At 42.7% G+C, this 13,819-nt stretch overlaps 1 protein-coding gene across 2 annotated transcripts in view; it reads right to left on the bottom strand.

Moving 5' to 3' along the window:
* Positions 1 to 13,819, bottom strand: part of EGFR (epidermal growth factor receptor) — a 156,888-nt gene that overhangs the window by 28,659 nt on the left and 114,410 nt on the right. For both annotated transcript variants that reach the window (XM_027655882.1, XM_027655883.1), the window contains exons 3-13: positions 13,194 to 13,380; positions 12,370 to 12,504; positions 10,542 to 10,610; positions 7,587 to 7,705; positions 6,019 to 6,160; positions 5,237 to 5,353; positions 4,552 to 4,678; positions 4,375 to 4,448; positions 3,098 to 3,188; positions 2,162 to 2,361; positions 1,323 to 1,455 (exon numbers count right to left, since the gene is read on the bottom strand). In XM_027655882.1, coding sequence (XP_027511683.1) covers positions 1,323 to 1,455; positions 2,162 to 2,361; positions 3,098 to 3,188; positions 4,375 to 4,448; positions 4,552 to 4,678; positions 5,237 to 5,353; positions 6,019 to 6,160; positions 7,587 to 7,705; positions 10,542 to 10,610; positions 12,370 to 12,504; positions 13,194 to 13,380 — 1,394 coding nt within the window. The remainder of the gene's footprint in view (positions 1 to 1,322; positions 1,456 to 2,161; positions 2,362 to 3,097; positions 3,189 to 4,374; positions 4,449 to 4,551; positions 4,679 to 5,236; positions 5,354 to 6,018; positions 6,161 to 7,586; positions 7,706 to 10,541; positions 10,611 to 12,369; positions 12,505 to 13,193; positions 13,381 to 13,819) is intronic.

Below are 13,819 nucleotides of genomic sequence, written 5' to 3'. Positions count from 1 at the left end.
TCTCTCCTTTTCCTGACTTTTCCTCTTTAAATTGATTGAGATGATGATGATACTGAGACAGGAGGAAGATACAGGGGGACCCCTCTTGACTACACCAGTAGCACTTGTGAGGACATAAGAGTAAGGGAATTTGGTTGAAAGTGAAACACATGGCATTCCAGATTGCACACTACAAATTAGTTTACTTTCCCTTTTAAGCTAGTGTCACAGAATATTCACAACCATTTCTAGAGGCTTTTAAATGGTAGTGATGCAAAGAGATCAGCAAAAACAGTTCAAGTGATTCCAAGGCTACAAATAATAATTAGGAAAGCTAAACAGCAAGGCACTGATAATTAAACTCATGTCCTCTCTACAACACACAATGAATCATTAAAATATGAAAGTTGGGAACAGATGGTTTCAATAGCAATAAAGCTGTTCCACTTCAAGTAATGGTGTTATTAATTAAACTAAATCTACCCATCATTTGACACAAAAAATGCCCAGATCTGCCCTTCAGGTTATAATAGCTGCTGGAGGGAATTCACTTAAAAAAAGACAGCTGCTGAACTACAAGTCACTAGAGAAATACAAACATCAGAGGCATTAGCACCCTGACAAGTACTTGCTTAATTCTCATGAGCTTTAAAAATCAAACTTTAAAGCTTTATTGAAAAGTCACTGTAATTTTCAGTGCTAGACGTACCTTTTCCATCTACATCATCTGTTGAACTGCCTGAAAAACCCAGCCACAGCCCTGACACACAAGTGGTAATATGTTCTCCATGGCCTGAGTGAGGCTGAAGCAATAATTTTGCCCTGAAATTGCTGTTCTCAGTGATTTTTGGATGAAAGCTCATTCTCCCTTGACTGCAACTTTGCAAATTGCAAGGGTGAGCTGCTCATCTGAGCACATATGAATCCCTGGCTCTGGGGATGACTGAGCTCCTGGGGACTGTAAATGGCTCTGGCTCTCACCCAATGTACTTGACATGACAGTCACTGCTCGGATTTTCACCGGGGCTTTAAACTCCTTTATTTCTTATGTGAAGGAGACATAAGGCTTAGCCTCCTTGGGCCTAGAGATACTCTCCTTGTGGGCTTAAGGGGATGTTTTATTAGCAGTTCACCATAGCAGGAACAAACTCCCAAGCAATACTGACTGGGAAAGGAGAGGTACCTCAACTAGGTACTATGTTCACATAACATCTCTGCAAAGCTGGTGAAATCCCATGCAACCAGAGACCCTATGTTTTGCCTTCTTTCCAGCTACAACATATTTTAAAACCCAAAACCCCCAAATCATCACCAAAACCTCAAGCACCCCTGAGACAACTTACCCTTGTAGGATGTTGCACTGTTTCACACACTCCTTTTGCCGAGCAAAAAACCTGCAGGAGAAGCAGTGGAAGGGTCCCGGCCCCCAGCAGCCCACGTCTGAGCACAGAGGGTCACAAACATGCTTGGCAGCAGCTAAGAGAGAAACAAAGACAAGGAAAGCCATGAATGTCAAGGCAAGAGAGAGCTCAAACTCTCCATCCTCACTTCATCTGACCAGACAGTTTCTCCAATCTGTTCCAAAGCACATGTGAATGTTCCTGGCAGCATGGAAGAGCATGCTCCTCTTAAGTTCCAAAGCCTGAAACTAAGAGTGACTTCTGGTCTTTCAAAACAAGAACAGGCTTCTCTGTGACAGCTTAACCGATGTATAATAAAGCTAAATCAGGCTGAGAGAGATGGGGCTGTCCAGCCTGAAGAAGAGACACTTTCAGGGAAACCTTACTGAGACTTTTTAGTACATAGAGGGGGCATATAACAACTTTTTAACAAGGCCTGTAGTGTCAGGACAAAGGGAAATGGTTTTAAACTGGAAGAGTAGATTTAGAATGGATGTAATGAAGACATAGTTACAATGGGTGGTGAGACACAGTTGCCTAGAGAAGTGGTGGATATCTAATCCCTAGAAGAGTTCAAGGTCAGATTGGATGGGGCCTTGAGCAGCCTGAAAAAAAAAAATCCCACTTTTCCCTCACCACCTTCATTAAAGCAGTATCACTGATTAATTTTGTAGCCAGGGAAATAGGGGGGAAAAGCTTTGCTCAAATTATGAAAATGCAAGCTTACACTTGCATTTCAGCATGAGCTTTAGTTGGGGAGCAGGAATGCAGTGCTGACTTACCACACTCATTTTTATCTCTGTTCTGTAAAATCTTTGTTTTCTGGCTCTGAGTTGCAAACAGGCTGTGCCAGTCCATGGTGTCAGCATAGCAGAGGTTCCTGTTCTTCATAACAGCGACATCTCCGTCACTTATTTCCTTGAGGGAGCGCAGCCCTAAGGACTGTATTTGCAAGTTAACAACAGCAAGGGAATACTGGCCACTAAAAGAGAGATGGACAAAAAGAAAATACATGCAAGAAAGATAATTAGTAAGCAGACTCGGTATATTTTTCTTTTAGTTCTCAAATGTGTGTTGCTGTTTTCTTCAAGCAAGATCCTGCTCAGCCCTCTAAACTTATTGGCTAGTACGTGACATGCCTATTATACAACAACTACAATACTCATATCTGGTTTTGCAAGGGCTTTTTAAGCTAAAACTGTCAGGACACGTCTTCTGACAAGTAAATGATGTGCAACAATGGTTGTAGGTAAAGTAGCTATTATTTTGTGCTTGTCCACCAAGTCATTCTTCCTCTTGGGGCAAGCCTAGGAGGGCACTGGAAGCGCTGCTGGTGTTTGCACTGCCTGGCAGCCTCCATCCCCCACTGCCCAGTTACCTCAAATCCCAAAGTGCTTCTGATACCTTAGTAACTTATCCCAAACTGTAAAGAGCCACTCTTTGTCCTGTTTGTGTTTCCATGATGGTGTGGGTGACCCTGTCCTGAAAGCAGGCTCAGGGCAGCCTTCCACATGTGGCACAGCGCTGAGGGTCTTTACCCCTGGGACACATTATCTACTGCTACAAAGACAGTGCTCTACTCCTCCAAGGGTTTGTCCCATTTTGCATTAGTTTTTGGACATCTGAATCTCACACTGCTTGCAACCCTGGTGTGCTCAGACAAGAGCAGCTCTAAACAGTGTTCCTCTTACAGTTGCTTTGGCACATGATTTACTTACTGTTGCTTTGTTCTGCCCCGTATAATCTCCAGATTTTCAAAAGCATAGAGATCAGTGGCATTCTCGGGCCAGGCTTGAATCAACAAAAATCCTGAAATGAAGAAAAGAAGATTTAAAAATAATAACAATGAAATTAAACCTGTGGTCAGAGCAGAACGTCCTCCTCGAGCAAATCCTGCACCAGGAGAAGGCCCTGGTGCTTTCCCCATGCTTATCTGAGAATCTCAAACTGAAACATGACATTTTAGGGAGCAGGGAGATATTTTTAAACCCCATTTTATAAACAGTTTACTTCTTAGCCCACCACGAGGGCTTAGGAGAATAACAGATCAGCATGTCAGTGAGCTGCACATCCTGCCACACCGAGTCACCAGTGACGATGGCTCTTGCCAGTAGATACCCTGCCTGAGAGGCTGCAGGCTCTGATCCTGTGGGACAAAGGCATCACTCCATCCCATCTGTGAGCAGACCTCAGGGAAGAGGAGAACTGAAAAGTAGGAACTGAGCAGAACAGACAGCTACTTGGAGTGGATTGGCTGAAGCAAGTAGAATTCTGTGCTCAGCTGAGGTGTTTGGGAGGACGGGGAGAATTTGGAAAATTGTAGGCTGCTGTATGACGCTCTGTGGTTAGTCATTGCCACCCTGAAGGGAACCAGACAGGTAAGAGAGAAAGAAAAAGGGAACTGGAGTCATGTCTGGGGACCCAGCTCCGATGTTACGTTCATTTTATAATGGGCTGAACAAAATTACTTTTAATTGATACTTGGTGCAAGACAGCAGCTGAGCACTCTGCTGGCTGCTTTGTGCTCATGGAGATACAGTCGCCCCAAGGAAGAGCTCTTCAGGCTGGAGAGGGTGTCTCCGTAAGGATGACGCAAGCCACTGAGCACGCTTCCCTAAGGAGCTGCTGAAAGGTTTTCCACAAATAGAAACACACTTGGCTTTTTTTAGCTGGAATGGTACGCCTCTGCATCCCCACATGCTTCTTGGGTGGCTGAGGATCTCCTCTGCTTTTACTCTTCTCTAGGGCTGACAGTTCAGCAGAAGGGGTGTTCTGGCCAAACCACACACTTTGGATGGGAGACCAATATGGGTTATGTGGGCGTAATGCTGGCGAGGCACTGCTGACCACCTTGGTGAAGAGTGACCCTTGGTAACTCAGAGGTAGAAACTCTTTTGCTTGCTCTTCTCTTCATATCCTTAAAAAATTTCCCTTCTCTCCCTCTGTATTTTGGCAGTATCAGTCAGAACATCTCAGCTTAAAACTCATTGCTAACCTGATATTTCTTTGACTGTTTTGAAGACATCCAACTTCTTGGGGTCCAAGGGTAGAGTCTTTGTGAAGGCATCACTGAAACAAACAGAATGAGGAATTGGGAGAAGAACAGTTCAGCCTCAATTTCTCCCCAGCCCTTCTTTCTCTCCCAGTGCTCAGGGACCAGTAGGTAACTCACCCTAGAAATGCAACTGGAAGAATGCTGACATCCCCGTTGATCTTGGTACAGTTTTTGAAGGAGTCAATGTTTGTGGCATTTATGGAGAGGATCCCTTTAAGTTCACCTATTCCAATGCCACTGCACACTGTTAAAGGAGAGATACAAAATGAGAAGGGGAGAAGGGTGAAGCCCAGTTACACAGAAGGGGGGAAACATAGAGATGCCATGAAAAAGCATTCCAATATGGTCAAACCTACTACTCTGAGTTTCACAGATCTTTTGTCTATTTTTGCTTTTCAGAAACTGCCACAAGATAACCGCTTCCTGCTTGCCCAGCTGTGCAGCTCTGGTCTGAGCTTCTCTGCACACGGGCTCTGTTTGGCACGTGCTCCTCTTTCTCTCTTTGTCCCATTTTAATTTTATTCCCCTTGATGAGGTACTGGGAAGGACAAATGAAGGAGAAGGCTGATGTGCAAGATACACATGCACAAACACACAGTTTATCTGCTGTACTTGTGGTGTATCCCAGTTGGAGAGCACACCCCAAAGTTGTGTTTCCTGATCTTATCACTTGTCAGATCTCCAATCAGTGGATCTGACTGATATCAAATTTGCGCTTAATTAAGATCAGAACTCCCTGTACTTTTTCTTACAAGTTACCTATCATCTCAAAGCCTTACTGGTTTATTCCATGCTTCTATACCTTTGCTGCATAGCCCATCACACTTTTTACACTTCCGAACACCGTTTTCTTCCACTTCGTAAGTATCCGCATTGCATGAGCGAACACAAGAGCCATGGTCTGTCACCACATAGTTGTCTAGGGATAAAAGGATACAAAGGTCAATGAAACACAAGAATGATGCTCTGGGAGCTGGACAAACACTTCAATACTAGTGTAATACTTTTGTCACACTCAGAAAAGTACAGGCACTAACTATGAATACTCACAAACATAATTTGAAGGTAGATGAACATACAGTGCTATCACCCTTTTACAGAGAGGGGTATGGTCACAGAAGGATAAAACAACATTCAGGTTCTTGATGGGTTAAAAAAATACAGACATGGAACAGCAAGAAAGGAAAAGCAAGCATCTGTAGCTAAAACAATCATACAGATTGAGAGGGAGTGTTAAAATCAACTACTGCCTACCAGTCCTAATCGAGAAACAGTTAAGAGCTGATAATGCTTGATAATCCACAGGATTGATCCCATATAGCCATTGTTTTGATGATTTTTATATGATGCCTTTCTCTCCACCAAGAGAAAAACTTTCGGCAGTCAGAATGTAATGATTAAAAATCAGGGAAGGTGATGGATGCAGTTTGAATAGGCTCACTTTGTCACCTGTTCCCAGTTCCCAGGAACTGAAGAGAACAAGTGTTCTTTCACTTGGCCACAACACAGAAGGATGACATAGGTCCCTTCCCACCTCTCTCCAACCCCCACCTCCTATGCGGCTGCAATCTGAAATGAACTTACGTGGACATTCCTTCACACAAGTGGCTCCGAAGCTGTATTTTCCATCAGGGTTGACATCCATCTGGTAAGTGGTGGGGTTATACAGGACTAATGGGGGACACGTATCCTTGCACGTAGCATCATCCCGAAACTTGCGGCATGCCTGTCATTGAACAAGAGCACCCATTAAACCACCTTCTCCTTAAAAAGTGATAATGGTTTTACATTAGGTCTTTAAAACACTCTGACGGTCTCATCTGTTTCCTGCTTAGCTCCAATGGAAGCTCCAGGCAGCTACAGGGATGGTCCCTCAGGCTTTGAAGGTGAAAGGTTCCTTCAGGCTGGGCAATTGAGTTCAATATTTTTTTAAAAAAAGAAACCGTGAACTTTTCTTTTTCTGAATAAGAAACCTTGGCACTCTGGTGCAGAGCTGCTAGGATTCACGTGGGAACGGGAGTAAATTTGCATGCCTTAGAAGAAAAAATTTTCCCTACAGGCAACAACTGGATCAAGACAAATGGTACTTTTCTTGGCCACTTTTTAATAACCTAAATCAAATCAAGTCCTTTCCTGCCGATTGCTGACTTTTCTGGATAAATATTAAACCGAAGCCATTATATTTGGCTGCAGGTAATGAACAATATAGCAAGCATTTTTGAAGGGCAAGTTGGTTCTTCCAATTTAAATATGCATTAAATTAATAATCACTCTCCTTTCCCCTTTCTTCTCCCCTGGCTTTCCAAATGAGAGAGAATAGCTGTCTTACTTGTGATCCAGTAAGGGCATCATAGCCGTGCAACTTAAAAAAGGACCAGGACTAAACATAATGACAACATCCAGACTGGATGGCTTCTACGGCAATTACTCAGATGTCCCTTAATTCAGAATAAAGTGTCGTGCAAATATGGGGAAGAGTTAAAACCACAGCATACACCGACTCCCTGAAACTCTTGTAGAAAAGCCAAGGGATTTTTTTTTTCCCTAAAGAAGCTCTGTTTGCTTTTTCTCCCTCCACTGCCCCAGGGTTCCCCAAACACAGAGTTTTTGTGGTAAGTGAAACCCAGAAAGGGAAACCCTGATTTCATGTCTGAAGTTCAATGAAAGCAGAAAGATGAAGATCCATCATATCTTATTCCCCTTATAAGTTCTTGCTTTAGTAAATCAAGATTATTACTGATTAGTGCTAAGGAGCACAAGGCAAACTTATGGTGGCCTGAAAAACTGCTGTAGCACGGGGACTACTTTGGACCTGGGGACCTGCCCATGTGGGGAACTCACTCTACAGCAAACACTTAGATGCTCTGCAACAACTTTGAACTCACTGGGCACTCAAAGGCACTAAAGATGGTTTAGAATGCACTAGTAAGGTTCACTGACAGAGTCAGTAAAGACCAGTTAAGGGTGCTGTGAAGTTCATGTCATCTTCCCTCCCACCAACCACCCATGAAGGGAAACCCTGGAGCACCCTCCAGGACAGCATCTTTCAGAAGGCTTCTGGGGTTGAAGAAGGCTAGGGGACATGCAGTTGGAATGCCTGCCTCGCCGCATCAGGGATTTAAGCAATTATGGTGGTGGTGCAGCATCATTACCAGGCAGTCACTCTCCCGAGGCCCCGTGCATCCCGCAGCACACTGGTTGTGGCAGCAGTCACTGGGCACCTTTCCCCTGCAGCGGCCAGAGCACTGCTGGGCACAGATGACTTTTGTTACTGGAAGATACAAGAAAAAATGAGAAACATCAGCTGTACTTGATGCACTGAGGTCAAGAAATATGGAGAAATGGTCTGGTGCAGGATCTGTGCTAGATTTTCCTCATGGGATGCACATTCTGTCCTCACATAAGGCTAATGTTTGGGAGGGGTGAGAGCTGGTGTGGGTGGTAGTGAGCAGGAATCGTATCCAGCCTGTAATTATCTTGGCTGTTGTGAGGTGCTAAGAACGCTGACCCCAGCCAGGAAATATGTCCTGCTTAGAAAGAGCAACCAGGTCCCTGTCACATCAATGCCTAGATCAAGAAAAATTCTGTGGAGTCATTGTATCTTACATCTCGGCAACAGAGCAGGATCTGCCTCCATTTCACTGAAAAAAATTGCTATTATTTTTGCTAGCTTTGGGAAAAACAATGTGACAGAACTGCCGGGGCTTCATATTAAAATGGGAAACCATACATTTTTGGTGTGGTGTCAGGATCCCTTCAATGCACTAAAAATATTCTGAAATTTGCAGAGAGGAGAGACTCAATCAACAAACAGATTTCATATGCACATTGAATTATTTTTCTTTAGGCTTCAATTCCTCGGCCAAATTTTATCTTCATTACACAATTCCCATAGGGTTTGCACCACTGCAACCACCCAGAGGAAGAACTGGCCCTGGTTCAGCTTTTTGCAAGGAACCAAAAACTGCCTGCAATATTTTGTTGAGAATTGGGAAAGTGTCTCCATTTGAACAGCAAAGCAGCGAAAAGAATAATCAGAACAATTAAAAAAAAAAAAAAACCAACCACAAAACAGAAATAGGATTGCTTGTTCTCTAGAAAAAAATTACTGGTTCACAGAGCCTGGCATTAGACACCAGAGAAACCTGATGGCTACTCTGCTTCATTACAGCACCCTGAGCATTTCGGCTGTGCTCTACACTAACTGTTATCAACTTTGCAGTTGGCACAAATGAGTTACAATATCACCATGAATTCCTGTAAGTCTGAAATAGTATGTTGTTAATTAACAGAAAATTATTGCAATAAGTAGTCTGCTACAGGGTATATAACAGTGATTTTTAAAAATCATACATTCTATCTTTTTCCATTACACACTTTTGTATCCAAACTGCATTATTTCATTACTCTTGTAGGCCTGTAAGCAAGATGATGTACTTCCAAGGAAACAGATTATTTCCACAACAGGCGTTAGCTTCTTGGATAGCAACTTCTTCATTCAACTAGAATGAATAAGAGGCACATGGTTCTATATGAACAGTGTTTTGATATAATTTTTTTCATAAGCATTAGCAGGGGAATAAAGCACCTCGTCACTTTGATAGCTATTGACTAGAGCTTCCTGCTGGAAACATATATCACAGCAAACGTTTTTACTTCATACAGAATATCCCACGTTCATTTTCAGGAGAAAAAACTTTCCCACATATGGAAATGTGGGATATATTTTCAGTTGGCCACATTCTCAAATGCCTGAAGAGGTGAGCAAGAGCCTGCAAAAGGTTTCATTTTATGCACTCATCAACCTCCTGAATCCAGTGAGAGTTTGTAAATGCTGAAAGCTTGCAGGGCTGAGACCTGAGGTTTTGCAAGGCCCTAAGACAGCTGTGCAGCCCCAGCTGCAGGGAAAAACCTGGGAAGGCCTTTGTGTGTGCAGTCACTGCCCACCTTGAGAGCCAAACTGCAGAGCTGATTGAAAGAAAATTAAAGCTTATACTAAATGAAGACAGAAAAGATTTGCTCAAGCTCCAAGTTGTATAGATTTGGCTTGGTATTTGCAGACAAGAAACTTAGGGTTAGGTGATTATTTGCAATGGAAAACTGAATATAGGATATTGCTTGACTTGCATTATGTCTAGATCAGTGGTTTTTTCACTGAACTTTTCACCAAAAAAAAGAATTAGAAACAGTGTATTTCCCCACTTTTTAGAGAAAAAAGAAATAATGAAGTAGCGAAAAAAACTGAGATGGCCTTCCTCCTCAACCTTTACTTTAGGAAAAATAAATCCTTGTAGACTCTGAAGCACTTCTAAATGGATGTTTCTGTTGCTCTCTTCATATCAGGCAAGCATCCTACCTGCACAATTTTACAGTTAAACATAGGCAGCCAAACATTTCCATTTATATATCTAAAAATGGCTACACATTTTCAGAGAGCCTTTCAAAGGCCCTCCAAGTACAGTATGTAGTGTGATTATATCCATGTGAAGGTGACATCTTTTGTGTTTACAAAAGAAAAACCTATGGGGCTTCCAGAAAGAGAAATTAAAGCCAGCAAAAATTGGGTTATATTGTTACTTCTAAGAGTAGAAAATAATCCTTCTAAGAGTAGAAAATAATCCCAAGTATCATTAATTGGCCTGGAGAATGACTCTGCAGGAAACAGCAGGAAGGTAAACAATTCACCACACAGTTACTGTGTTCTCTGTTACATGGTAAAATAACTGAGCGAATAAATGATCACAAGTGCAGATGGGAAAAAGCTGTGGGCAACACACAAGTTTTCAATGCAGGAGACACCTGCAGAATTTTACTTCTGGAAGAACAGCACATCTGCAGGGAAATCCAAACCCAAGGCAAACCACCTTGAGGTTTCCCGTCCAGAAAGGGAGCTACTCGCAGGGACCAGACATGGCTGTCTCCCCTGTGACTACCCTTTTGCAGACCATGTCCACCCATGGTGCGCTTCAAGAAGCCCCAGCATAGCAGGATGCAGAGAAGGACAAGTGTGATACACATGTTACTAATTTGCACTCGACAGGTTAATTTTTCAGTAGATAGAAATTTAGTATGTCAGAGCACACAAACAATTTCTTAACTAATCTTACACTTCTGGCAGTTCTGTTCACCAGGGCCCCAGCAGTGGTCTTCTGTACAGTTCAGATGGCATTTGGGACCTAAAACATGAGACAGAGTATAATATTCTGTAAACACAGAAAACAACAACATAGTGTGGACCACAGAAAACAATGACTTGAGATTTCCTGCTCAATAAACCAGTGTAGGAAACACCTATATAACTGCTCAAAAAACCTGAGAACTTAAATCCTTATCCTTTGTTCATCTCTGCTTTCCTACGTGCAGTTCTCCACCTCTACACCCTTGAACAAGTGAGCACAATACCCAGCCAGTCTAGCTTACGAAAGAGGTATACTTTTCCCAGGAACAGGAATCTCAGCTACTGCCCAGCTGGCCCTCCTGCTGGTGGGGTTTGCATGCAATGGCAAGTCACCACTGGCTTGCAGCCGGGCATGTGCCAGCTGCTCACTACAGGCCACATGTAAATCAGTGTTTCTGAACAGCACAGTTCTAAAAAGTAAACAAATCCAACTGGATTCACAGGCAACCGCCAGCTACTCCGACCACAAAGTAATCTGACTTGTCTGCTTTGTGCTCTCCTCCCATTCTCTGCCAAAAATACTCCTTGGTGTAGGACTACACTGCAGATGGACAATTGATGGAGAGGTGATAGAGTAGATGGACATCCTGCCTGACCTCAATGGTTCAGTGCTGGTTCTTTCCCATCCCTCCCTCCTTACTCTTTTCTTTCTTTTTCTTTCTCTTAATGACAAGCAGAGTCCCATTATTTTAGACTATGGGATCGTCATTAAAGCCATAAATGGCTGTCTAAGCAGATTAATAGGGAATTCACTACAGTTAAAAGGCATTTCCTACTAAAGTGTTTCTTCCTGCTAACATCATGTGATTCTCCCTCCCTCCATCACCCATCAAATAGCTGAACAAATGCCAATACTTGTCCAAGAGTTGATTGATTTGGTGTAGAACCAAATAAATCCTTTTCTTTTTTAAGTTGAAAAGTTAAAGATTAACATTTCTGGGGTGTTCAGAGCCAAATTCCTGTGCTGACATGTATAGTTTGCAACTCCTTGATTACGCTTGGGCTCTGCACAAAAATAAGTCAACACAGAAGTTGGCTATTAGCTCAGGCAATTATGCAACTGGAAGAAGATAAAGAAAATATGCTTTCCTGTCAATTTATAGTGCCAGAAATTAAATGCTCAGAAATGAAAATAAACTCTCCTTTCTTTGAAACAACTGAGGATTTTACAAGGGACTCATAAGGCTGAAGGATTAGCTTGAGCCTACTCTAAGCATATGCTATACAAACTTCTAAATATCCCCTCATCTCCATGCTGATCTGAAGCATCAGATTTATCTGCCTGTTTATCATTAGTTTTGCAAGGGCAGTCTGTGCAGCCCAAAACAGTTGAGTTTTACAGCACACAACTTGGGCCTTAACTCTAAAAAGGCTTCAAGCAACTCCATGAAGGTACCCATATGGGCTTTCTAGACCCAAGCCTTATATTGTAAACAGAAGATTGCTGGAAAGCAAATGAGTGCATGTTTTTCTTCAAATCTGTGTTTGATTAACACACATGCAGAGTACTGCCTTAAACCAAGAGAATCACGCCCAAGAACTTTGCTGAGCTATGAGTTAATGACCTAACCAACATGAAAAATTCTATCTTAGGCCAGTGGTGCAGAAATGAAAGCACTTCCCTTGGAACAGGGCTTGGTGGCCCTCGTGTAAAAATTGTTGGACCACAAACCTACTGCATGAAAGATGATATGTTCATTATACTGTCTGAAGTGGAGGAGTTGAGCACATAGCATTTTTGGTAAGTTAATACTCACAAGAAGATAAGTTGCTTGCAAATTCAAGCACTGTGAGAGGCTTCTTGCTCGTGTCAATGATGTCATTCCAGAGAACAGTGTCCATGTTGCACAGTTTGGGGTTGTTGCTGATTTTAACACCTCCATTGAGAATTTCTGTTACAGAAAGAAAAAAAATTGTAAGTGAAGCAAATCCATAAGACTTCTGTCTCTGATCTAAAGAAACAGAAATAAAGCACGTATTTCTCCACCTCAGTCACACAATGCTAACAGAAAAGGACAATTTGCATGGCATCAGCACTCTTAACAGTGTAACCAACACCAGGCTCAGACTGATGGGTTCTGGAGACTCAGCTGCTCTTGGATGCCATAAAGATGCCACTACGTGTGGCTTTCTGCCTGGTGCCACCTCTAGGGGCCATGGCACTCAGCAGAGATGGCACTGCTGGTGTGCATAGCCAGAGACCACGTGAGACCCTAACACACATATCAGCAGTTCCCACAGGATTTAACAGAAAATACTGACATGTATGCACAGGAATCAAATGATGCAAAATAACAAATAGATATTTCTTTGGCAGTTTGGGGGACAGAAATGAATCTCATCATCTTGTTGATGTTTTGGATTTTCTGTATCCTTCTGCAATGAGAAATTATGAACTTTCTTTGCCTTTTGAAAAATACTGGCTAGTGGGAAAACAATCAGGAAACGACACTCAGATCCTTGTTTTTAAAGCAGGATAGCATGTGACTTTGAGAGGCAATCTCCAATTGGATCTGGATACCAATAAGTTAACAGTTGAAGGCTGCTTTAGAGATGCCTCTACCTTTTACCCTCATCTCACCTGATAGCCGTTTCATTGGCAGCTGCCGGAGTCCCTGGGTTTTATTCATGTGGTAATTGGATAAAACTGCCAGGGCATAAGAGTTGTCATACAGCACATTGCCTCGGATGATCTGGAGGTTTTCTAGGGGAATGACATCCACCATGTTAAGTGCAATGAGGACGTAGCCAGCAACCTCCTGTATCGACTGAGAGAACAACAGAAGAAACAAGGTGCTTAATCCATAAAACTCTTAAATAATCGCTTTCTACCTCCCACCCCTCCAATCCACCATCTTTCAATTCTGAGAAATGATAAACCATTTCACCTCATTAAAATAAATAAATCTGAGAACAAAAAGGGACTATGTGGAAAACTTTGCCAGTTAAGCAGGTATAAACTTACCCTTCGAGCACTTACCAGGGTATCATTGAAAAGGTCCAGCTTACCCCTGCTCTGTCCCCAAGCAAGGGTAAGTGGGGCTAACTAGGGGATGCAGGCAAACAGGGCAAGCATGTATGATATGGCAACTAAGTGTGATGCTTCCCTTAAATAACTGCCTACCCTCCAAGCATTGGCAGCACAGAGATGCCATCTGATTCAGGCTTTTACATTCTCTTTTCTGTGCCCCTTTCCTTGCAGATCCT

Source organism: Corapipo altera, unplaced genomic scaffold (assembly GCF_003945725.1).
Source record: "Corapipo altera isolate COAL_440 unplaced genomic scaffold, ASM394572v1 59, whole genome shotgun sequence".
Taxonomy (NCBI): domain Eukaryota; kingdom Metazoa; phylum Chordata; class Aves; order Passeriformes; family Pipridae; genus Corapipo; species Corapipo altera.
This window is presented reverse-complemented; position numbering and strand designations above follow the sequence as displayed.